This window comes from Melospiza georgiana, chromosome 20 (genome assembly GCF_028018845.1).
Source record: "Melospiza georgiana isolate bMelGeo1 chromosome 20, bMelGeo1.pri, whole genome shotgun sequence".
NCBI classification, from domain to species: domain Eukaryota; kingdom Metazoa; phylum Chordata; class Aves; order Passeriformes; family Passerellidae; genus Melospiza; species Melospiza georgiana.
The window spans coordinates 10039617-10063237 of record NC_080449.1 but is presented as its reverse complement, the minus strand read 5'-3'; the positions used below and the strand labels follow the sequence as shown (position 1 = coordinate 10063237).

General features: G+C 47.0%; 1 protein-coding gene across 2 annotated transcripts in view; it reads right to left on the bottom strand.

The window, feature by feature from the left end:
* The window catches only part of COL5A1 (collagen type V alpha 1 chain), a 129222-nt gene that overhangs the window by 47087 nt on the left and 58514 nt on the right, over positions 1-23621 (bottom strand). For both annotated transcript variants that reach the window (XM_058037998.1, XM_058037999.1), the window contains exons 8-21: positions 20859-21011; positions 20529-20585; positions 16574-16615; positions 16314-16376; positions 11990-12064; positions 11309-11401; positions 8266-8322; positions 7557-7610; positions 6886-6939; positions 5609-5662; positions 4524-4577; positions 3986-4039; positions 3254-3298; positions 1312-1365 (exon numbers count right to left, since the gene is read on the bottom strand). In XM_058037998.1, the coding sequence (XP_057893981.1) occupies positions 1312-1365; positions 3254-3298; positions 3986-4039; positions 4524-4577; positions 5609-5662; positions 6886-6939; positions 7557-7610; positions 8266-8322; positions 11309-11401; positions 11990-12064; positions 16314-16376; positions 16574-16615; positions 20529-20585; positions 20859-21011 (909 nt within the window). The remainder of the gene's footprint in view (positions 1-1311; positions 1366-3253; positions 3299-3985; positions 4040-4523; positions 4578-5608; positions 5663-6885; positions 6940-7556; positions 7611-8265; positions 8323-11308; positions 11402-11989; positions 12065-16313; positions 16377-16573; positions 16616-20528; positions 20586-20858; positions 21012-23621) is intronic.

Here is a 23621-nt window from a genome sequence, read left to right as displayed (position 1 = left end):
TGTGCCAAAGCAAAATTCACCTGGCACTGGCACTCCCTGGGCACCTTCACTGAGGGAGGAACATGGAGATGTCCCCCTGCCACAAGTTCAGAACCATGGGATTGTTCAGGTTGGAAAACAGCTCTAAAACCATCAAAAATCATCAAACCCAGCATGAAGCCAGCATCCAGCCATGTCCCCAGGTGCCACATCCACGTGGGCTTTGAGCCCTTCCAGGGATGGGGACTCCACATTCCCTGGGCACTGCTTCACAACTCCTTCCAGGAAGAAATCTTTCCTAATACCCACCCAATTTTCCTCTCATCCTGTCTCTTGTTACTTGGCAAAAGAGCCCGATCCCCCTCCCCACAACCTCCTGCTTGTTGTAGAGAATGAGATTCCCCTGAGCCTCCTTTTCTCTGGGATCGTCTTTTATCCTGTGGGGTGCAACATCCCATCCATGGGAGATGAGGCAGTTTGGGAGCAAACCCTGAACCCTCATTAAACCCCAGCAAATCCTGAATCCTCATTAAACCCCCAGGAGCTCACAGCAAAGTTCTTCACATCCCAGGAGGGCTGAAAGGCCACAAAGTGTTCCCCATTAAGTGCTGACCCCTTGAGCTTTGGGGGTTGGGGTTTTAAGCTCTGGGATCCCAGAGCAGCAGAGATTTAGGGACAGCCCCTCCATCAGCACTTCCAGGGATGAGATCTGCTGGATAAAATCCCACATGCTGTGGACTGGAATATGAAGGAACTGCTTCAGATTAAGCACTGACCCCCGGAGCTTTGGGGTTGGGGTTTAAACTCTGGGATCCCAGAGCAGCAGATTCAGAGACAGCACTTCCAGGGATGAGATTTGCTAAATAAAATCCTACATGCTCTGGCCTGGAATATCAAGGAGTTGCTTCAGATTAAGCAGTGACCCTTTGAGCTTTAAGGTTTGGGATCCCAGAGCAGCAGAGATTCAGGGACAGCCCCTGCATCAGCACTTCCAGGGATGAGATCTGCTGGATAAAATCCCACATGCTCTGGCCTGGAATATCAAGGAGTTGCTCCAGAGCCCTGAGGCAGCAGTTAATAGCAAAGGCTCTGTGTTAATAACTCCCATCCCTCCCCTCCAGCCTGACAAGGAGTTCATATTTACTCAGGTGGGGCAAATCTGCCCTGCACGGACGTGACACCACTGAGGATGGGGGAAATCAGAGCCACCAGCTCCTTTAGGGGCTCCACTGCTTTTCACTGCCCAGATGTGGCCAATTCTGCAGCTGGAGGATCAGCTGGGATGGCTGAGGTTGGGATTTTGTCTGGAAGGCTCTGGAGCAGGGAACTCACCGGGGGCCCTGGGGGTCCTGGGGGTCCTTTGGGGCCTAAAAGTCCTCGGGGTCCCTGTGGGGAGAAAAACAGGGTGAGAATTCCCATGTGAGGATGAGCATCACAATGGACATGGACACAGCAGGGTTTGGAAGGACCTTGCAGGGATTGCAGCAGCTTCCCTGAGCTACAAACTGGGAGAGAAATCCTGTGGGCAGAGAGCCTTCAGTAAATAAATATAATATAATGGAATGGAATATAATGTAATGGAATATAATGTAATATAATGGAATATAATGTAATGGAATATAATGTAATGGAATATAATGGAATAGAATATAATGGAATAGAATATAATGGAATAGAATATAATATCATATATAATATAATATAATATAATATAATATAATATAATATAATATATCATATATAATATCACATCACATAATATAACATAATATGATAATATTATTATATAATTATATAATATAACAATATTATTATAATATAATAATATAATTATAATTAATAACAATTAATATCAATAATAATGATATAATAATGATAATGATAATAATAATAATAATAATAATAATAATAATAATAATAATAATAATAATAATAATAATAATAATAATAATAATATTACATGCATTTATTCCTTGGGTTGAAACAAATCCCCCTTGAAGCAATTAAAAAAAAAATTAATTTAATCCTACTCCTGGATTACCCTGTAACCCACACTCCTTGCAGCCAAGTTATTCCATTCCTCATTTAAGCTCCTCTGTTGTTGCTGTGTTACCTGAGCCCATAAATGCTTTTAAGAAGTTAATAAGCCATAAGTTATTGCTTGGACATGTGCTAAGGAGATAGCTGAGTTGATTAATCTTTCCCAGAAGTTAATCAGACATCTTGTCTATAATTTAGTTCCGGCGAGTCTGTAAATGCCAACCCTTCCCTCTCTGCCATGAACTGTGCCCAGCAATTGCCATCAATTAATCTAAGGCCACCACACACAACCAAATCAGGGGTTTTGGATGAAATGATAGAGAATGTTCTTTTCACAAGAGAGGAAATGCATCCAGGGTGAAATCAGCAGCCACACAGAAATCTGCAGGCAGCAGGAGCAGTTTGCATTGCCAACAAAGGGAGAAATACTCAGTGTTAGGGGCAAAATGCCTTTTCAGAGCATTTCATTGACAGCCTCTCTGTTTGTTTTTTTTTTAGTGGGATTCTCCTTGAAAGCATTCCTGTGGCTTGGTCCGATGTGTTTGTCCAAGCCCAGTGAGATCTCCTCCATCCTTCCTGACACCAGGAATTCCCAGCTCCTCCTCAGCTGCTCCAAACACTGACAGAGAGCAGATTTAGGAACTTCTGTGCTCTGGCAGCAGGATATCGACCCCACTGAAGTCAGATAGAAAAGTCTCCCTGAGCTCAATCCTGCCAGGATTTCACCCTGAGGTTTATCCGGAGTCACTGACACTGGTGACAGTGGTGGAGATGCCACTGGCCCGAGATAAAACTCTTTTCTTAATGGAATTTGCTATGAACACTCACAAAAATGTATTGTATATTTATTTACCACATCTAATTTCTGCCCCAGCCTGATTAGCTCAATCCCAAAGCAGAGAGGAGGATACAGGCAGGAAAAATATGACGTTAATCTGAGTTTCATATTTATATTTATGATATTTTTCTGAGCAAGCAATGAGATTTTATCTTCATTAAAAAAAAATCAAACAAACAAACAAACTCCCACCTTTGTAGGAGTGAAAATAAGTGAAAATTATTAATGAAAATAAACAAAGCAAAGTTGTTCCAGCACAGCCACTCTCAAATTGTTCATGTGGAGCTTCAAGCTGAGCTCAGTCCCTGCAGGATCTCAGGGCAAAGCTGCCCCATGAGAGCCCTAAAAATTCCTTTTTCCACCCCAAATCCACAGAAAGGGGAGGGGGATACTCACAGGTTCTCCAGGGAGACCTCGGGGTCCAACTTCTCCATCATCCCCCTGGGCAGCAGCAGAGGCACAGAGAGAAGCAGCAAAAAAATCAACATTTAATTCAGGCACCTCACAGGGGTATTGTCCTTTTTAAATAATATTCCCACAGAAAAGCATTTTCTCTGCAGGACTGACAGGGTTTCCATGCCTTGGAAGCCTGAGGACTAAAATTGAGTTTACCAGGGACTAGAAAGGCCTGAAGATCCTTCAGAATCCTTGCTGATGTTTAGAAAAGTGGATTTTGCCACCAAACAAGGGGTTGTAGACACAACTCAGGGCAGGGGAGCCAACAACCACAAGAAATTCTGCTCCCCAAATCTCTCTCTAATCCTCTGGATTTCAGAAATTCAGAAGCCATCCTTTCAGATGCCATAATTTCCTCTGGATTCCAGAAATTCAGAAGCCATCATTTCCTCTGGATTCCAGAAATTCAGAAGCCATCATCTGCTCACTGTGAGCAATAATTTACTCCCTGTGCTGTTTCCTTTTTCCTTTTAACCTGAGTTCTTTTTCCTTAAAACCTGACTTTCCTGACCAGATCTTTAAAGGCAAATTCTCCTTTCCACTTCAATTCCCATCTCCCTGCCCTGTTTCCCTGGCAGGGAAGGCTCAGGGACTGGGAGCTCCTGCCTGCTGCTGCACCTGCTCCTTGTTCCCAGGTTTTCCTTGGGAATTCCCAATCCCAGGCACACTTACCCTCTCCCCATCCTCTCCAGGAGCCCCTGGGGGGCCGTGGGGGCCTGGCTCTCCCTGCAAAAAAAGCAGAAAATGCTGCAGAGAAGGTGCAAACACTCCGGCAATGGAAACCACCAGGGAATGGGGATGAACCAAGGCATGGATTTGAATTTTCTGTCTGTGCTGGAGGTCCCTGTGCCCTCAGAGCTGCCACTCTCTCTGCTCCAGGGAGGGGAGGGACATCCTGCCAAAAAACCCACTTTCCCCCATTTTTTCCTCCATTTTTAAATTATAAATTGCAATTTCAAGCAATTTCCACCCTGTCCAACAGCAGGTTTTGCCTCTTGCTTTGGGTTTTTAGATTGCATTGCATTAAGGTACTTTTCTCCACCCCATCACAAGTTGGAGCAGCCCCAGAAGGATCCTGCAGAGGGATTTTGCAGCTCCCTGGGATGTGAGGATGCTGTGACATCCCACAGGGTCCTTCATCCTCTCCTGTGCCTCATCCCAGTCCCTCCCAGCCTCCTCCTCCTCCTCCCACAAGAGGAGGAACACTCACCCTGTTTCCCTTCTCACCAGGCAAACCAGCCAAGCCATCAAAGCCTCGGTCACCCTGAAAGCAAAACCAGTTTAAAACACATTTTAAACCAGTTTCAAACCATTTCAAACACATTTCCAGCTGTATTTGAGCATCCTTCCTGTTTATTTCCTTTCTGTGTCAAGAAAGGATGAATTTTCTCCCTCAGACATTCAATCTTCACCTTCCATCAGACCAGGGATGGTGTCAAAGTTATGGATTAAAACAAAGGAAAAAAACCAAAAAACCCTTCAAGTCTGTAGTGGTTTTGGTTTGTTAATTTGAGATTTTGCTAATTTTGAGATTTTTTTGGATGGTGTATTAATGAGTGTGGTGTGTTAATTATTAGTGTATTTATTTTTTGTTGTGAGGTAAGATAAGCAGAAAGATAAAGTAGGTTTAAAACTTTAAAGGCTATAAAGAAAACTTTATTAACAGTAACTAAAAGAGAGAGTAATGACAATTAGGATAAAATCAGGGTAAAATTTGTTATTATCTCATGTAATTGTCATTTGGAGCTAAACTCTTCCCTCTTCCCCCAGCTGAAATGCTTTTCCATGTGGATTTCCAGCACAGCAGCTTCTTCCCTGCTTGATAATTCTGGCAGATCGCAGCAGAATGAAGGGATTTTGTCTCCAATAAAAAAAATTATAGTGGGGATTAAAATTCCTCACCATTTCCTCACCTGCTTAAGAGGTGGTTTTTGGTGCTTCTACTCTCGAGACTTCCCAGCCACTTGTTCTGTTTGTTTTTTGTAATTGAGATTCTGAAGTGTTTGTTCTACAACTTCAGCATATTTCACCCAGCAGTTTAAAAAAGTGGCATTAAAAAAAACCCCAAAAAACAGGAAAAGAAAAGGGAAAATTGCTATTCTGCCTTCCAGGAGCGTGGTTAACTTCCCTCCCTTAACCTCCATGTTCCATGAAGACTTCTTGTCTTCACAGGAGCCTCTGGACCAGCTCACAACCTCATCCAACCAAGCTGGGCTCCTTCTCTGTGGGTCCCTCAGCTCATTCCTGCTGAAGGGAAGGTGCAAATTCCCAAAATCCATAAAAACCTGGCCCTACCTTTGGTCCTGTCTGGCCTGGCATCCCCCGGGCACCGTCACTGCCAGCTCGTCCCTGCAACACAGAACACCAAAGTCAAATCCAAAGGGTAACACAGAACCACAACTGGGTTTAGCTAAACCAGAGAGAGGGTTTATTTAACCCAGGCAGCTCCTCCTGGTGAGGGAAAAATCCCTGTTTTGTGTTTGAAACAACATCCTGGGGTCAGTGAGAGGTGGGACATAAATGGCAGCAAAGCCACTTCCCTACATGGGCTATGGTCGTTGGTTTTATGTGAAAAAATAAAATCTCCCAGCACATTTGAAGAGATGCTAATGATGATGGCTGCAAATTAAAATGAGAGTTTCTGTTTCCAGGAAGGCAGAAGTGGGTCACACACGAGACTTGCTTGTTCCTTCCTCTGGCAAGCTGAGTCATGGTGAGCCAGAGGGTGGCGTGAAATAAAAATCAGAATTAGGGGTGGAAACAGAGCAGGATTTACACCTGATCCATTCTTGGGACTGGGTTCTGCCAGGAGTGGGGACTCCAAGCTAGTTCAAAGCATTTGTGCAGCTGCAACCCCAACACCAGGGAGCCAAAAAAACCCAGGCTAAAAGAACTCTCCTCCTCATTTGTGTCCTCCCAAATTTCACCTCCCATCCTTCTCTCCTCTGAGATTTTAACTCCTATCCTTGTGTCCTCTCAGATTTTAACTCCCATCCTTGTGCCCTCCCAGATTTAACTTCCACCCTGATTTGTACCCTCCCAAATTTTCGCTCCGATCCTGGTTTCTGTCCTCCCAAATTTTAACTTTCCTCCTCATGTGTGTCCTCCTAGATTTCAACTCCCATTCTCATTTGTGTCCTAAATTTTAACTCCCATCCTGGTTTCTGTCCTCCCAAACTTTAACTCTACTCCTCATTCATGTCCTCCCAGATTTTAACTCCCATCCTTGTCAGATTTTAACTCTCACCCTGATTTCTGTCCTCCCAAATTTTAACTCTCCTCCCAAATTTCAACTCCCACCCTTCTCTCCTCTGAGATTTTAACTCCTTTCCTGGTGTCCTCTCAGATTTCAACTCCCACCCTGATTTGCACCCTCCCAGATTTTCCCTCTCATCCAGGTTTTGTGTCCTCCCAGATTTTCCCTCTCATCCTGGTTTGTGTCCCCCAGGATGGCCGAGCTCAGCCTGGCCGCTGCCGCCTCTTGCGCAACGCCCTCGGTGCAGAGGAATGGGAGGAATTGTTTGGCAGCAGGAGCGGTTTCCAGCAGGAACTGCAGCTGCCAGGACACTCACCCTGCGGCCTGGCTTCCCTGCAGGACCGGGAGGACCTTGGATGCCTCGTGGACCCTGCAAGGAATCAAGGAGAGAGGAGGAAATGTCACCTCAAGGAGGAAATATCACCTCAAAACCCAGAGATCAGGGCCCACTTCAGGCCCTGCTGGGGCTTTCAGGGCCACCAGGGCTCCAAAATAAATCCCTGGAGCAGAGCCTGTGGTTCCAAACACACAGGGAAGGCTCAGGGCTGAGCATCTCCAGGCAGGAATTGTAGGTGTTGATCTATGGGGAAGCTTTGGCAAGCAGGTGGTGGAGATGAATCCCATAAATCACTTCTCTTGCCATCAGAAAATGGGAACTTTCCCTCAATGCAGGATGTAAGGCTTAGAAGAACAATATCCTGAGCATTTGTGAATTCTCCACACTTCAAATTATCTTTTATGTACAAGACTCCTCCGTGGGTGTTCTTCCAGGAAGGGAGTTGCAGAGTTTTACACTGCTGGCTTCAAACCATGTCCAGAGCCTTCACTCCAACACTTGGAGGGACATTTCCATGCCAAACACGTGTTCCCACAGCCTCCTGCTCCCAGCTGGCACGGGGTGACTGAATCCCTGCAGCCCAAGAGCCTCTCAGGCAGCACTGGCTGCTCCAGCCTCGTTTCTCCAGCTCCCCCCAGTTCCACACTCACCTGAGGTCCCATTTCTCCAGCTTCTCCCTTCAGTCCTCCACTGCCTGGGGGTCCCTTTGGACAGAGAAGAGGATTTATTAGATTCTTGCTCCAAGAGAGCCAGAGAAGAAGATTCCACATTAAGGAAAAGCCATTCATGGATCCAGAGCCCACAAGGAGCTGGAGCTGCTGGGTTGGCTCCATCCTCACCAATTCCATCACTCCCCAGCTCCATTCCCTCATCTTCATCCTCACCAAATCCATTACTCCTCAGTTCCATGTCCCCAGTTCCATCTCCCAATTCCATCATTCACTAGTTCCCTCTCCCCAGTTCCATCACCCAATTCCATCCCACCAATTCCATCCCCCAGTTCCATCCCTTATCATTTCCATCCCCCAGTTCCACCTCTCCAGTTCCATCCCCATTTCCATCCAACCATTTCCATCCCCCAGTTCTATCTCCCCAATCCCATCCCCCCAATACCATTATTCCCCATTTCCATTCCCCAATTCCATTATTCCCCATATCCATCCCCCCAATTCTACCCCAATTCCATCTCCCCAGTTCTATCTCCCAGTTCCATCCCATCATTTCCACCGCCCCAATTCCATCACCCCCCATTTCCATCCCCCAATTTCATTACTTCCCATTTCCATCCCCCACTTCCATCACTCCCCAGTTCCATCCCACCATCAGTCCCCATTTCCCTGCCCCATTTCCCTCACTCACCATCGGGCCCGGCCGCCCCGTCAGCCCCATGGGTCCCGCTGGTCCCCTCAGTGCCAGCTGCAACAGAAGGACAAACAGGGCTCACCTTGTGACAAAGCCACCACTGAGCCACAGCCACAGCTCCCTCCACACCCACAAACCCCTGGAGCAATGTCCACATCCCCAGGGAATCACAGATTCCATCCCACCCACAATGGGCAATCAGCTTCTCCTGGCCCAGATTTGCTGTGCCCCATCCCTGGTGGGGTCCAAGGCCAGGCTGGGACACTTGGAGCCACCTGGGGTCATGGAAAGCGTCCCTGCCCATGGAAGAGCTTGGAATGAGATGGGCTTTAAGCTCCCTCCCACCCCAAAGCATTCTGTTATTCTATGAAAGCCCCTGGACTGCCCATGAATCTGCTGAGAGGACATAAATATTTATGGCCCCACTTCAATTCAAGAGAAATTTTTTTCTTTATTGTCCTGGTGGTTCAATTTTAGAGGAATTTTTCCCTTTTTTTCTTTGGTTAACATGCTCCAAACTGAGCTCCAATTCAAACTGAACACAGGGGGCTTTTAGCTCCATAATTAAGGAGTTGTGTTAACCATGCATCAACCCAGTAATTTCCACGGTGGGAAATGGAGCTGGGCCATGCTTTAAAACATCCCTCAGACAATTTGTTCCCTCGTGACAATCCAACACTTCCAAAGAGTTGTAATTATCTGTGTACTCCAGTAATTAAAATCTACCCAGTGAGTGAGCTTGGAAAGGCAGAAATATTGCACAAATGCTGGGTTCTGTGGCATCTTTTTACAACACCCCATTAAAAGGGAGATGCTGTGAACCACTGCTGGCTGCAACTACATTCAGTGCCTAATGAAAGACAAATTTTAAGAGGATAAATCAACCTAATAATGCAATTAACGGCAGTGATAATGAGAAAAACAAACCCAAAATAGGAAAAGGTTGTGCTTGCTGCAGGACCCTGTTTTCCAATCCTGTAGTTCCATACAAAAATGACATTTATTTCCCTTCCTGCATCATGGTTTTCAGCCAAAATGTTGAAGTTCATGAAAAAATTGATTTTTGTCCTTTCTAGAAATATTAAACTTTTCATCCATAGTCCAAAAGTTACCCAGGATTTATTTGAGTTTTAAATTTTTTTCCCCAAACATGAAAATTTAAATAAAAAGGGACTTTGAATGAGGGGAGGGAGACTATTTATTGTTTGGTAAATCACAATTTTCAGCAGGGAGAAGAAAAAATAAAAGAACAAAAGCAGAGAGCTGGAGAAAGCAGATGCTTCTCATGAAGCAGTTCTCAGGTCAAACCCTCTATTTCCCAGGAAAATAAAATGCTGATGGAAAAACGCTGGGCAGGCTGGAAATTAAGACTGACAAGGTAACACCAGGAACATAATCCAGGATATTATTGGCAGCACAAGGTTAATGGACAGGAAAATGCAGTGGCTGGGAGGATCAGGACTCTGCCTGAATCTGTAAAAAATCCAATCCAGCTCCTTTGGAAAAGGATGGAAAGCAGAAAACTCCCAGTTAAGGCAAACACCTCATTAAAAAGCCACCAGGGGCAGGTGCCACCCATGGAGGGAGATCCCAATGGATTTTATCCCGTATAAAGGTGAAATAAATTGAGTTTTTAGCTTATTTTAGCCCCAAAAAATCTATGTTAAAATCTGCAGACAGCTCAGAGCAACAAAGCAGCTCCAGCCACACATCCCAGCTGCAGCCAGATGTGGGCTCTGGAGCTGCCCCCAAATAAAACAGCCCCAAAGCTGTGTCCCTTTGGGAATTGCCACCCTAAAAAATGTTCTCCTTCATGGCAAGGGTGTGTTTGCAGCAGAACTGGGTCCCTTTGGGGCAAACAGAGCAGTTTGGGAACTGTGGGGTTCCCAATCTCTGCTTTCTAACCTCAGCACTCAGGAAAGCTCCCACAAGCACCAAGGGAGAGCAATTTCAGAGCTCCACTGGCTAAAAGTGAAGTTTGGTTTTGAAGAGATGAGTGCAGAGCCTTCCCCACTGAGGCGTCCATCCAGGCAGGGAGCAGGAGCTGTGCTGGGAATGTGCCAATCTCGTTTCACCAGAGAGCCAGGGATGATGATTTGGGCATCAATCAATGAGGCCATCCGGGGAAAGAAATGTTCCAGGGATGGTCACCATGTATTCCCAAATAAATATATTAAATTAGAAATCTGCCTGGTGAGATTCTGGGAGCAGATTCTATATGTGACATTGGTTTCATTATGAGGATTTACTGGGGGAAAAACATACAAAAATAAGAAAATGTTTTGAGCACAGCTGCTCATAGGGACCCTCAAAATACAAATATACAGGTCTGCCAGAGGTCTGCAAGAAATTAAAGCCAGCTTTCCATCAGCTGGTTGTTAATAAAACCCAAATCAGGCAGGTGCAACCCAGTGACAGGTGAGAGGTTCCACCAGCAATATTGGGGACTGTTGAGGATTTTTTGGAGGTTGAGGAGTTTTTGTAAGATAATGGCCACATTCAGCTCCAGATTTAACTCCCACCCTGATTTTTACCCTCCCAAATTTTCACAACCCAGCCTGCTTGTTGGGATAATGGACACATTCACAAACAATGGATAATGGACATGTTCAGAAATGGGGTCCGTATATCCTGCAGAAAGGTACAAGAAGAAGAATCATCAAGACTCAGCAGGTTTGTCAGCAAGTTTGAGAAAGTGAGAAAGAAGAGAAGCCATGGATGGGCCAGACAACCACACCAAGACGCGTGAAAAATTAAAAGATCCAATCAGCATTCTAATTTAGATGTGTGAACAGCTAGGATTAACCAATCATGTATTAGCTAGAGATGTGTGCACAGTAGACACTTATCATAAATACAGCTCTTTTGGGGATAATAAATCTGGCTTCAGTGGATGACATTGATCACGGTGTGATGTCCCATTCCCGATCCTCACACGGCGCAGGGGCCGAGCGTGGTCACAGAGGTGTGAGAGGCTCATTGTGCCATTGCAGGCGGCTGCAGAGAGCCATGGCAGGCACTCCCAGCTGGCAGCACTCACCCTGGCCTGCTGCAGGATGGCCTGGGCCTGTGCCTCCTGTGCTGACACCATGGGTCCCTTGGAGCCGGCGTCGCCTCCGCCGCTGAAGCGGAACTGGGGGAACAAGGTGGGGACAAAGCAGGTCACAGCTCTGTCCCTGCAGCCTGAGCCTGAGCAGCTCCCTTCAGCATGACTGCCCTGAGCCCATCCCAGTCCATGCTAAACCCTAACTCTAAGCCCATCCCAACCCATCCCAGTCCATCCCAGCCAAGCACAGCCCATCCCAGCCCATTCCAGTCCATCCCATCCCATCCCATCCCATCCCATCCCATCCCATCCCATCCCATCCCATCCCATCCCATCCCATCCCATCCCCCCCTGGGCTTGTACTGTGCAGAGCCAGGAGTTGGACTCAATAATCCTGGTGGGTCCCTTCCACCTTGGCATATTCCATGATTTTTATCATCATCCATCACTTCTGGAAATTTTAACCTCTCTGTGCTTTTGACTAATTAAGGAGCTCCAGTGCTTTGCAAAAAGTCAATTTACAACAGGAACCATCCAAATCCATCTTTTCCCTCAAAGAAAATATGTCCTTGGGGTAAAGGGGATGGGAGATTTCTGCAAGAAGGGGCATCAAACAGCAGCAAAACCAAGAAACCTGACTCATTTTAATCCCTTTTTAGTTCTGTTTGTACTCACAGGCAGCATAAGCATTGTCCCTGGTGGTCCTGGCAATCCATCTGCTCCTGGGAGACCTGGGCGGCCAGGTGGGCCCTGAAAGAGGAAGAAATTAAAATAAACTTCTAAAATATCCTTTTGGTTCTGTGCATACACTAACAGCTGTGGTTATGTCAGGATATTGTCATGACAGGGATTGAGTTGGTGGGAATCTCAATTTTTCTTCAATTTCCTTAATTCCCTCCTGTCCCATCCTGCCCCTGCTATTTCCAGGGTCTGCCTCGTGCACTTTTGGAGCAATCCAAGTCCCTGCCATGCTCCAATATCCCTGCCATGCTCCAGATAACAGAATCAATGTTTAGAGTTGGATCTGTTAAAATCTATTAAAAAACTCAAAAATAGATGAAACTTCCAAACTCAGTGAGAGAGAAATGGAAGGAGATAAATTAATTCCTGCACGCGTTCAATCAGCCGGGTCGTTTTATTTTTCTCTTTTCTTTTTTTTAAATTTTTATTAGTTTAGTCCTTTGAGGCTCCTTCCATTGGAATGGAGTGATCCTGTCAGGGGCTGTAAATCAGCCCAAATCCATGGATCTCCACAGAGAGGAGCATCATTAACAGGCACTCAAACAACAAGTGGGCAGTCAAAGATCCATTGATGAAGCCATAAAGAGTCAAATATGGCAAATTTTCCCTGGTAAAAAGTTGAGGTTAACCCAGATTTCCTCCTCATTCCAGTGATCCCATATGCAAATGAAGGTGACATCAATGTGTGTGGCTAATTGCAATTTTCACAGCTGTTTAAGGCAACAGGGATTTGACCACATCCCAGCAAGGCCAAAAAAGCCCCAATGCTCCTTTTGTGGCCAGCAGGTTGAGATTGAGAACTCGGCTACTTCTTTAGTTAGGAAACACCAACGATCAACGATAAATCAATTTATAGGGAGCTGACTCTTTGGAAGGGCAAGAAATGAATATTTTTGTAGTTCTTGCTCTTCTCAACCTGCCTGCAGCGTGTTCAGACCCAAGGAAAAAATGTAAATACAAATCTTGGGCATGGGGACACCAAAAGGCCAGGAAGTCCTAAGGCCACCCCACAAAGGAGGTGGACAAAGGTGGGAAAGCCAAATAGGCAACAAAGTGCCTAAAAACCAGAATATTTGAATAAAACAACCCAACAGAGCACCAAACCAAAGGATTTGGTGCTTTATCCTTGCCCCACACCCTTCCAGCAAGATCTCCCCACCCCACATCTCTCTGCTCCCTCTTCTTCCACGTCCAACTTGCCAATTCCCTCATTCCCTCCCCTTAAAACAAACCCAAACCACTCAGGCCGAGGTTCCCAGCAGGAATCAGAGCCCAGCCCTGGTGGGTGAGGAGCTGCCCCAGCCTGGCCAGGGCTGTGCTGTCCCCAGCAGGGCTGGCCCTTGTCCCAGCCCCACGAGGACAAGGCCTGCATTAACAACAAGGCCCCCCATGACTGGCCTGGATTAACAACAATGCTGCTCCCAGGGCTGGAGCAGCAGGGAAACACCAGGGAAAATTCCAGCAGTGCCCAGGAGGGCTGCAGAACTCTCCAGAACATCCATTTCTCCAGGCAGGCTTGACATCCACAATTTGCCCACACCAGGGCCCTCAACCCCACTGAGATCCCACCCCAGACCCTTCTATTGGAGCAGAAATTGCACAAATCATTTAGGCCAGGCTCGTTTTGTATGATAAACCTTCTTTTCTCTCCCTCTCCTCCTATAACTCCAGCCCTGCCTGTGATGGAGCAGGGCTGAGCTTGTTTATCTCTCCTGACAAGTGTTGATGCAGTGCTTTTATCCATAAATGCCTCTTTTTGTTTCAGGCTGGGTGTGGGAGGTCTTTTCCTGGTGGAATGGACCAGCAGAGGGGGGTAGGCAATGAAACACAGAAAAATCAAACCCGTAAAGCACTTTGGAAATTTAAATTCATGAATGCCGGGAAGAAATGCAGCCTGCCAGGGGCTGGGTGTAAATCTGTGTGCCTCTCCTTATGGAAATGGGGATTTGCTGAAATACAGCAGCCAGGCATGGATGGGGACTGCAACTTGCATTTGAAATGCAAACCCTGGGGTAACACTGCCATGGAAGGGTTAAACTGAAACCTGGGGGTGTCTGTGTAGGGTGTTGAGCCTCAGCATTCACCAAGTGTGCCTCTCTCCCTAGATGGTTGAAAACCAGAAAATTTTGGTCAGAAAATTACATAATAGGAGATGTTTATGGCAATTTTGGGGGTCTCTGAGTTAAGGGAGCATTTGGAAAAAGCACCACCCTGGAAGCACTCAGAAGCCAAATCAGGATTTTTAGTGATGCCTTTTAGGGATCCTGTTGCACTTCTGAGGTGCCAAACTGCTCAGGGGAGTGATTCCCTTGGGATTCAGTGACTGATGGCTTTGGAAGGTGAAGATACTTTGTGATGAGTCCCAGAGCACCCAGACACCCAAATTTCCAACCAAGTCGGGCTGGGTGAGGGAGCTGCAGTTTGCTCCAATGCTGCAGCTCACCCCCTTCCAAACAACACATTTTCCCACTTCCTTCCTCCCAGTCTGGAGCCCCCATGGAACAGCTCCCTGCTCTCCTCAGTGCCATATTTCCTCCTTCCCACTGCTGCCTAAGTCATCCCAAAGCATCCTGAGCCCTCTGGAGCCTCCCACACCCAGGCTGCTCCTCAGCTCTGCTGCTGACACAAACTCCTCTGTGCCTCCTGATCGTGCAAGAAGCTTTAAATAAATAAAGCAAATAAAGCTCTTTCTTCTTTTTTCTTTTTTTTTACAATGAATAAACCAGAGCTAAATGAGTGTTGGCCAATATTAACAGAGCTGACTATTGTTGGGCTGTTAATTCATTGCACCTGCCTGAGAGCAGATAAAAAATCTCTTTATCAGATGCAGGCAGAGGGAATGTTCCTCACTGTACCCAGGGAAGGGTCATGTAAATTCATGAGCTACACTCTCAGGGTTAATAATAAACAAATTAAAAGAGGAGCTGCTCTAATTGAAAAGGAGGGTTTTAATATAGCTCCTGTGAGTTCATCACTTCTCTCTGCACCCTGTGCTGGGTTGCACTCTGCTCTGGACACTGCTGCAGCCTGTCCTAGAATGCAAATTATTCCTCTCAGAGTGGCTGCTGCTGCTTGGCTCTGCAGGGCTGTTCCAGAGGAGCTTGGCCAGCAAATATCTGCATCTGCCTGGACACATGACAGGAGGAGTGTCCCTGTCCCCAGGGCCAGCGTCCAGCCTGCCAGGAATGCAGCAGGAGAAGGGAGAGCTGAGCATCGCAGGATGGACACAGGGATGAGGCCACAGGGAAAACAGCACCCTGGGAATATTCAAAATCCATATAAGGATTTTAAGGGCTCACCCTGGACCACTGAGAGTTGCAAACCAAGGCAGGGATGAGGCCACAGGGAAAACAGCACCCTGGGAATATTCAGAATTCAAATGAGGATTTTTAGGGCTCGCCCTGGACCACTGAGAAATGCAAACCAAGACAGGCAGGGAAAAACAGCACCCTGGAAATATTCAAAATCCATACGAGGATTTTTAGGGGACCACTGAGAGATGCAGACCAAGAAAGGGATGAGGCCACAGGGAAAAACAGCACTCTGAAAATACTCAGAAGCCAAAAAAGGATTTTTGGAGCTTGCCCTGAACCACTGAGAGATGCAAACCAAGACAGGAATGAAGCTACAGGGGAAAACAGCATCCTGGAATTATTCAGAAGCAAATAAGGATTTTTACTGAGAGATGCAAACCACGCCCAGCTCACCCCTCTCTGTGAGTCCAGGCTGCAGAGCTCCCTGTGTGGGCACAGTGCAGGGCCACAAGGGTTAAGCCAGGACCAGGAGCCCCCAGGGCTGAGCCTGGATTGATTTCTGAGCTGGCAGGCAGAGATGGATGGAGCTCAGGCAGGGCCCCTCGTCCTCAATCATGTCCCAGGCACCAGAAATGGGATTTGTGCTCCATCAGCAGCAGTGCAAAGCAGGGGAGGGTCCTCCCAGCACTGCTCCAGGGGAAAAGGGGGAGTGCAGCAGCCCCAGGGACCAAGGAGGCAACTAAGAACCTGACCTAAAACAAAGGCAGTGCCCAGGCTGGGGACAGTGCCATGGGAATGCCCCAGCACCTGCCCTGCCCTGTATCCCACCATGAACCCCTTTGGGAGCTGCTCTCACAGGGTGAATGGGATTTTAACAGGATTTTAACAGGATTTTAACAGGATTTTAACAGGATTTTAACAGGATTTTAAGGCTCCAGGGATACCCCACAGCCCCACCAACCCACCCAAACTCCAGCCAAGAGGAGAAAGCCACGGGCACTCACCCTCTCCCCTGGGTCACCCATCAAGCCCACGGGTCCAGTTGGTCCTGGAGGTCCTGGAAGGCCCTGGCAGAGAAAAGGGGGAGAAAAACCTAAGCCACGAAAGAAAATGTGTTATTATTTGTAGCAGATTTATACGAGCAGCAGGAAAAGCTCCCTGTTTATTTTTTGCACCGCAAAATCCACCCCAAAGCTCTCTCTGTGCACGTATATGGCAGATGGGAACATCAGAGCCCAGGGAGCAGGGGGAAAATGCCACTTACTGCTGGGCCTTCAGGACCTGGGGGGCCTTCCACCAGCATTCCCTGAGCAAGAGGAAGGAAAAAAAGGGATTAGACACATCCACAAAGTCATTTTGTCCACAGGGAAATGCCCAGTGCTTGAGTTGTTCTTAAATATTTCAGCTCTTGCTGCTGCATGGGGACATCCCAGAGCTGGAGGGTTTGCACTTCTCCTGGATGACCTCTCCCAGAGGTGCAGAGGATCATGGAAAAGCCAAATAATGTGTAATTAAATCCCAAATAATGTGCAATTAAATCCCAAATAATGTGCAATTAAATCCCAAATAATGTGTAATTAAATCCCAGCCCTTACTGCCAGCATCAGCCCCAGCACAGCATCACCTGCCCCAGCATCACCTTCCCCTTCTCCCTTTGCTCAGAGCCAGGGAAAAAGCAAATCCTGGACTTTGTCCAGCGCTGATGGTGCTGGAGCTTGAGGAAAAAAGCTGTTCCTAGCCCTAAAGAGCTTAACAAAAAGTTAGCAATCAAGTTGCAAGGTGGTTTTAAGTGATTTTTTCCAGCAGGCTGCACGCTGTGATTTCCTCTGTGAACGTAGGAAATCGCTGTGTGGGAAAAATTCTGGGATATTGTTACTGCAACCTCCTCAATCTAAATATTTTGTCATCACTTTAGATCAGATCTATCATGCACTCAGGAAAATTAAGGTTTGGGTTGTTGTTTTTTTCTCTCATGAGTATGTTAAAGTCGGAAAGAAACTCCCAATCCACCAGGAAATGTTTTTCAGGGGAATGGTTTGGGAAGAGCTCTGTCCCTTTTATCTCTGAGATAAAGCAGCTCAGGTGGAGTCAGCAATTCCCAGCTCACCTGTGGCAAACAGGGACATTTTTCCTAAGGGATGGAATCCTGTAAAAATCTGTGGATGAGCAGCAGGAGCTGCTTTGGGGTCACCCCAAACTGTTCTCAGGCTCTGGTGCCAAAATCCTCAGCTGACCCCACTCCAGCCGAGCTGAACGAATTTGAAATGTCTGCAGGAAAATCCAGGCATTCCTGCCCCAAAACCACACTCCCATAGCCCAGAGCAGCAAAAAATAACCCAAAGCAGCCTGCCATGACCCAGCCCTGCTTCCATCAGGGGTTCTGCACCAAAAAAAAGCTCGGCCAGCTCTGTTCTCTGCCTTTCCTGGTGTCCACACTCATCACCGCGGCATTTCAAATCTTGCAGCTGGATGTGAGGGGGGAAATTTCTGCTGCCACGGCAGGAGAGGCTCTGCAGCTCCTCACCAGGGAGGAATTCAGGTCATGGCCATGTCCCTTGCAGCTGCAGCCATGGAAATGTTTCACTGGGTGGGAATTAGGGGTGAGTTCCGCACGCCTGTCCTCAGGGAAAGCCCAGAGATCACAGCTCATGGACACCCCAAAATGATGGATTTTGGATGGATCTTCTTGAGATCTCAACATCTGGACACCCCAAATCCATCCTCCTTGAGATCTCAGCATATGGACAACCCAAAATCCATCCTTGTTGGGATCTCAGCATATGAACAACCCAAAATCCATCCTTGTTGGATTTCCAGCATATGGACATCCCAAAATCCATCCCAGGATACAGGCACTTCAAAATGATGGATTTTGGATGGATCTTCTTGAGATCCCAGCATATGACACCCCAAAATCCATCCTTGTTGAGATCCCAGCATATGGACACACCAAAACCCATCCTTGTTGAGATCCCAGCATATGATCAACCCAAAACCCATCCTTGTTGGGATCTCAGCATATGAACAACCCAAAATCCATCCTTGTTGGGATCTCAGCATATGACCAACCCAAAATCCATCCTTGTTGGATTTCCAGCATATGGACACCCCAAAATCCATCCTTTTTGGGACCAGTGGTGGCACACTCTGGTGTGCCAGGTTCTAAACTAGTTATTAATCAGGGTGCAGAGAATCCCAGCCCACACAGGAGCTTTTTGGGGTCCTGCTGTGAGCACACACAGCACCGAGGCTCTGCTCCCCAGCACGCTCCTCCCAGGGAGAAGGGTCAGGGATAATTGGCCCATTTGGGATGCAAACATCCTTGGCATCTTCCCATATTTATCTGCTGGTTTATGTCGAGCTGGGGCCTTGGGGACATCTGGAGATTGTCCTTGGCAGGAAACCTCCTGTGTTCCCATGGATGTTCATCAATGGGAACAATGGAAACGTGGCAGGGTTTAGGGACAGCGCCAGTGGGGTGATCCCTTGAGGGGGGCAAGCCAACTGTGGATTTGGGATTGTCCCAGGGGAAAACAGGGTTCCACTTCAGACACCACCCACAAATGAAGCCAACATCCCTAAACCAGCCTGAAATCCTGCTGCAATTCAGAAGCGCTCAGCAAACCCTCCCTAAAGGGGAGCACCGGGGTCCCCCCAAAAGGACAGAGAGCTCTGACGAGGCACCAGCAGCCTGGTGACCCCACAGCTGGGACATTTGGGATCCCTGCATCCCTCCTCTCCATCCCTCCTGCCCTGCCCCGCTGCCTCCAGCAAGTGTCAGCACAGAGCAAGGATTGAAGGACAGCTGGGTTCGAAAGGCAAGGAGTAAAAATCCACCAGAATCCAACTCTGTGCTTGGGTTTTATTTCCCTTCTCCTGCAGCTCCCATCAAAAAATGGGAAAAAAAAAAAAATGAGCTAAAGAGCGCAGCAAATCCGAATTTCCCTGCTCAAGAGGAGCTGCACGGAGAGAGAGAAGGCAGCATTTGGTCTTGTTTACTTTCTGGCAAAAGCCATCCATGCTCCAGTGTTTTGAAATAGCAAAGGCGGCCAAATTCTTTCTGGATGATTAAACTTAACTATTTTGTTCGCTTTGTAGCTTTTCAGGCTGGGTTTGTGCCATCATCTTTGTGGGGTCTGGGTGCCCCCCTTCCCACCCCTCTGATAAGGAAATCGCTGGCTCCTCCTTTTGTTTGCAGAGTGAGAGACCCAGAAAGGAAGAGGAGGAAGGAAAGGTCAGAAATGTTTTTGGAAGGGGGTTAAATTAGAGTTTTGAAGCCACGCTACTGCGCCCCAGCACCTGCAGAAATTTCAGGTGAAAGAGGAAAAGGAGGAAAAATTAAAAGGGAAATAATGGCCTGAGGATGACGGGAAGTGCTGTGCTGGCCCCCTGCCAAGGAAAATGAGGTTAATTGAGCTGCGGGTGTGCAGCCAGCAGGAGCTCAGCCCACAGGGACAGGGATGGGGCAGGTGGGTGTGAGGAGCTGATCCCCAGTTCCAGCCTGGGAGGGGCAGGAATGGGGCACCTGGGCATCCTGGCATGCAGAGAGGAGAAAAAACGGGAATTTACCAAGAGCTTCTTGCTCTGCTCACAGGAACGCCTGAGCCAGCCCCACCACGAGGCTCCTTCCCCACCTTGGGGTGCTGTGTTGGGCACCCATAGCTTTGGCAGAATGCAGAGGGCACAGACAGCTTGGAATTGTTCTTTAGAAAGAAAATCAACCTCAAAATCAGGCGAGAAATACAAAGGAAAAGGGTCCCACACACAGTGGGACTGTGGAGCTGGTGCAGGAGCAAACCTCTCCACAGCTTTGTGCTGCAGGGATTTATTTTATATCCCTTTTATTCCCACAGGGATAAAATTATTCCCATTGGAGGCACAATTAAAGGCAGCCCCAAGCTGGGAGTTCAGGGCAGGATACAACCTGGATGCCCCCAAACTCCTGAGGGATGAGAGCTGCCCCTGCTCAACACTCCAGTCCCAGGTTTTGTTTTGCTAAACGAGAGATTTCATGGGAATTCTTGCATTTCCTCCACGATTTAGGTCACTCCTTGAAGCTTTAAAATAAAATTATATAATTGCAGTGGTTTAGATTCAATGAACAGGGAATTCTTTCATGGGGAGTTTTCCTCCCAGCTGTTCCAATGAGAAAAAAATTGTCTGAACCTTTTTCCAAGGGGGATAAAACCAACAAATACCCAAACTCAGGTGTTCCTTACCGGCTCAATGATGGCAGGTTCCCCCTTCTGCCCCTTCTCACCTCGGGGGCCACCGATCTGTGGGACACAGGAAAACACAAACCAGACAGTCAGAGAGGACATTGCCATCATCATCATCACCATCATCACCAATCCCAGCAGGAACTGGAGATCCTGGCACAACCCTGCTGAGCTTCCTGCAGGAAACACCCAGGGCAGCTGCTCTTTGTTTAAATATAACTTTATAAATAGGTGGGTGAATCCTTTTTGTTGCACTAATTCTGCTCTAAATGATGGAAGGACCAACATTTTGAAGCGGAATGTTGCTGGATGGAGCAGAGAGCCTCTCACCCCTTCGTAGATGGTGTCCTGGTTGGCTGGCATGCCTGGGCCAATGTCAGGAGAGGCTGTCCGGTCGTAATAACTGTCATAATAATTCCCATCATATTCCTTTATGGTTTCCTCAGTGAAATCTTTATCCAGGTCATCCCCTCCTTGAGCAGCCTGGAGAGGAAAGAGCAGCAATGGGTCAGGCTGGAATTCTCTCCGTGCTGGAATATTAATTGTTGTTAGATTAAGGGAGTGATTTTTGCAAAATGAGGATGCTTTTTAATAAGACTGACAAGGGGAAAACCTGGGGAAAAGTTAAATTCTGGAATTTTTAAGTCTCCAGTGATTTCTCCAACAGCAGGAAGACAGATGGGAGAAGCTTCATGTCAAATACACACTCTGGCTTTCCCTGGGATTTCTCCACTGATCCCCAGTAAAACACTGTGAGCAGAAAAACTGGAGTGAGGAAAACACAACACGGCACAAAGCTCATGTCAGGAGCAAACTGCAAATGCCTGAAGGAAGAGGTAATGGAAGTTTCAGGCTCCAAATCCTCCTCATCTCTCCCAGCCCTGGTGCTGGAGACCCTGGATTATCAGGGCCAAGGAGTCCCACATCCGTTCCCAGATTTCAGATGCACACCAAACCCAGGATGTGTCACTGTCAGTGTCCAATTACACAGGAAATGTGGAAAAACCCCAGTTCACTTCTGTGGGAGCCTCCTGTTTGTTTAGTCTGGGATCCAATCTGCGCCTGGGCCCATCCAAGGAGCAGAAAGCTGTTCCAAATCTGATGCCTCAACCCCTGAATCCTCTCAGAATCCCTTCAGATGCCACGGAGCACAGCAAGGACATCCAGACAGGGCTCAGAATTTCCTTGCTGCTCTCCCAGCAACCTGGCAGGCTCAGTCCTTTGGCACCCCTGGCTCTGAGCAGCCCTACAAAGAACAACATGTGCTGCTGAGGTTTATTTGGTTTCTTTCCTATCCAGGTAATGACCAAAATAGTCCAGAAATTGAATTCTTTCCAGTGCTTCCTAGAGAAATAGCTCCTCACTACTACAGATTCAAAGTCACTTCAGTGTCATCACAACTTCCAGACTTCTCTCTATGCCAAAACTGTTCAGGATTCATAAACATGAACATCTGGGTCTAAATTCAGGAGGTTTTAAATGAAGATTAAGCCTAGAACTAAGGTACTCACCAGCCCACCTTCTCTTACCTCTGCAAACACCAACTAGCCTTGACAGAAATTATAGTTTGGCAATTATTTAATTAGAAAACTTGGAAAAGTCAGGATTATTTTTCATTTGGGCTGGTTCAAATGGATCTGTTGCTATCACCCCCCTGCTTTTATCCTGGCTGAAATATTTCACCTGGTTTTGCACTTTGAAACCTTAAAACCTAATCTAAAGAAAATCTCATCTGCCTCAAAGGCTTTGAGGATAACAGCAAATTGCATGAAATGAATATCAGAAATGTCTGGTTTGATATTTTAATTGAGGTCCTCAGGTCTATTTGCATGGAAAGATGATATTTGGAATAAGGGGGCAGTTCCCTGCCTGAGCTTTCCTCCTCTATTTCCTTTCCTTAACAACTAAAGTGGCCCTTGAAGCCTTTTCTTCTCCCACTTTTTTATTTAAGGCCCCTCTATCCAATCTTTTATTTCTCTCTCTTAGAAATCCAAGCTTGGCCAAAGATTTCTGGCTCTTGGCCAGGAAACGGAAAACTTTCCCATCCATGGGTTCCCTCCTGTTGTCTCCCTCAATTCCTGGAGCCTTTTCCTTTTCTCCCTGTGCATCATTTTGGGCTCTCCAACCTCCTCCTGCACATTTTGGCTGGACTGGATCCCTTCCTGGCCTTGGATCTGCACCTGCCCCGTTCCAGCTGCTCAGATCTTTGCTTGAACACTTTCCCTGACACCTTTTCCCTCAAATTTCCACCTCCAGGGATCCTGGCCAACTTTTGCTGTCTCTTTTGCCAGCCTTGAATTGTGACTGCCCCACAACAAATAAAATCTCCACGTGAGAAACTCTCCCCTAAGCTTTTCCTGGGAATTGGAAGCATTACAGAAACATGGAATAGTGTGGGCTGGAAGAACTTGAAAACTCATCCAGCTCCAAACCCTTGCCATGGGCAGGGACATCTTCCACCAGAGCAGGTTGCTCAGAGAACAATTCCACATTATCCCACCCTTGATTCCCATGCTGCTGCTCCTGGATAATGAAGGATTTGCCCATTTAATGCCATTATTTCCTTGCTCTGTGAGCTCCACAGCTCCTAAAAAATTCATCTCAGTCTCACCAACATTCACCTATTTCAGCATCAACATGAAAAGCAACAACTGGGCAAATCCTAAGCACAGGAGGGTCTGGAGTGCAGCATTTCAGCTGGAGGATATTGAAGTGTGGGGAGGTAAAAGTTCAATTTTCCAGCAGAAAAAGCTGTGGGGCCTGGGCTGATCCCAGCTCTGAGCAGATCCATGCACACAATAAAGGAGTTGACTCCAGGTGGATGCAGCAGTTTTGGAATCAAGGCTTTGTCCCAGTGTTGAAATTGTTTTTAAGAAACAAAACAAACTGAAAAACATAAAAATGCTTTTCAGTGGAAATGGCAAAATGAAAAATATTGATGTTCTCCAGCAAATCAACATTTTAAGGATTTATATTAATAACTTTGGGATAAAAGGCTTTTACTGAGATTTTAACAGCAATCCTCATTTCTCTTTTTGTCAGACAACCACTTCACCCGAGGAAATGCAGATGTCAATACGAGCAGCTTTTTCC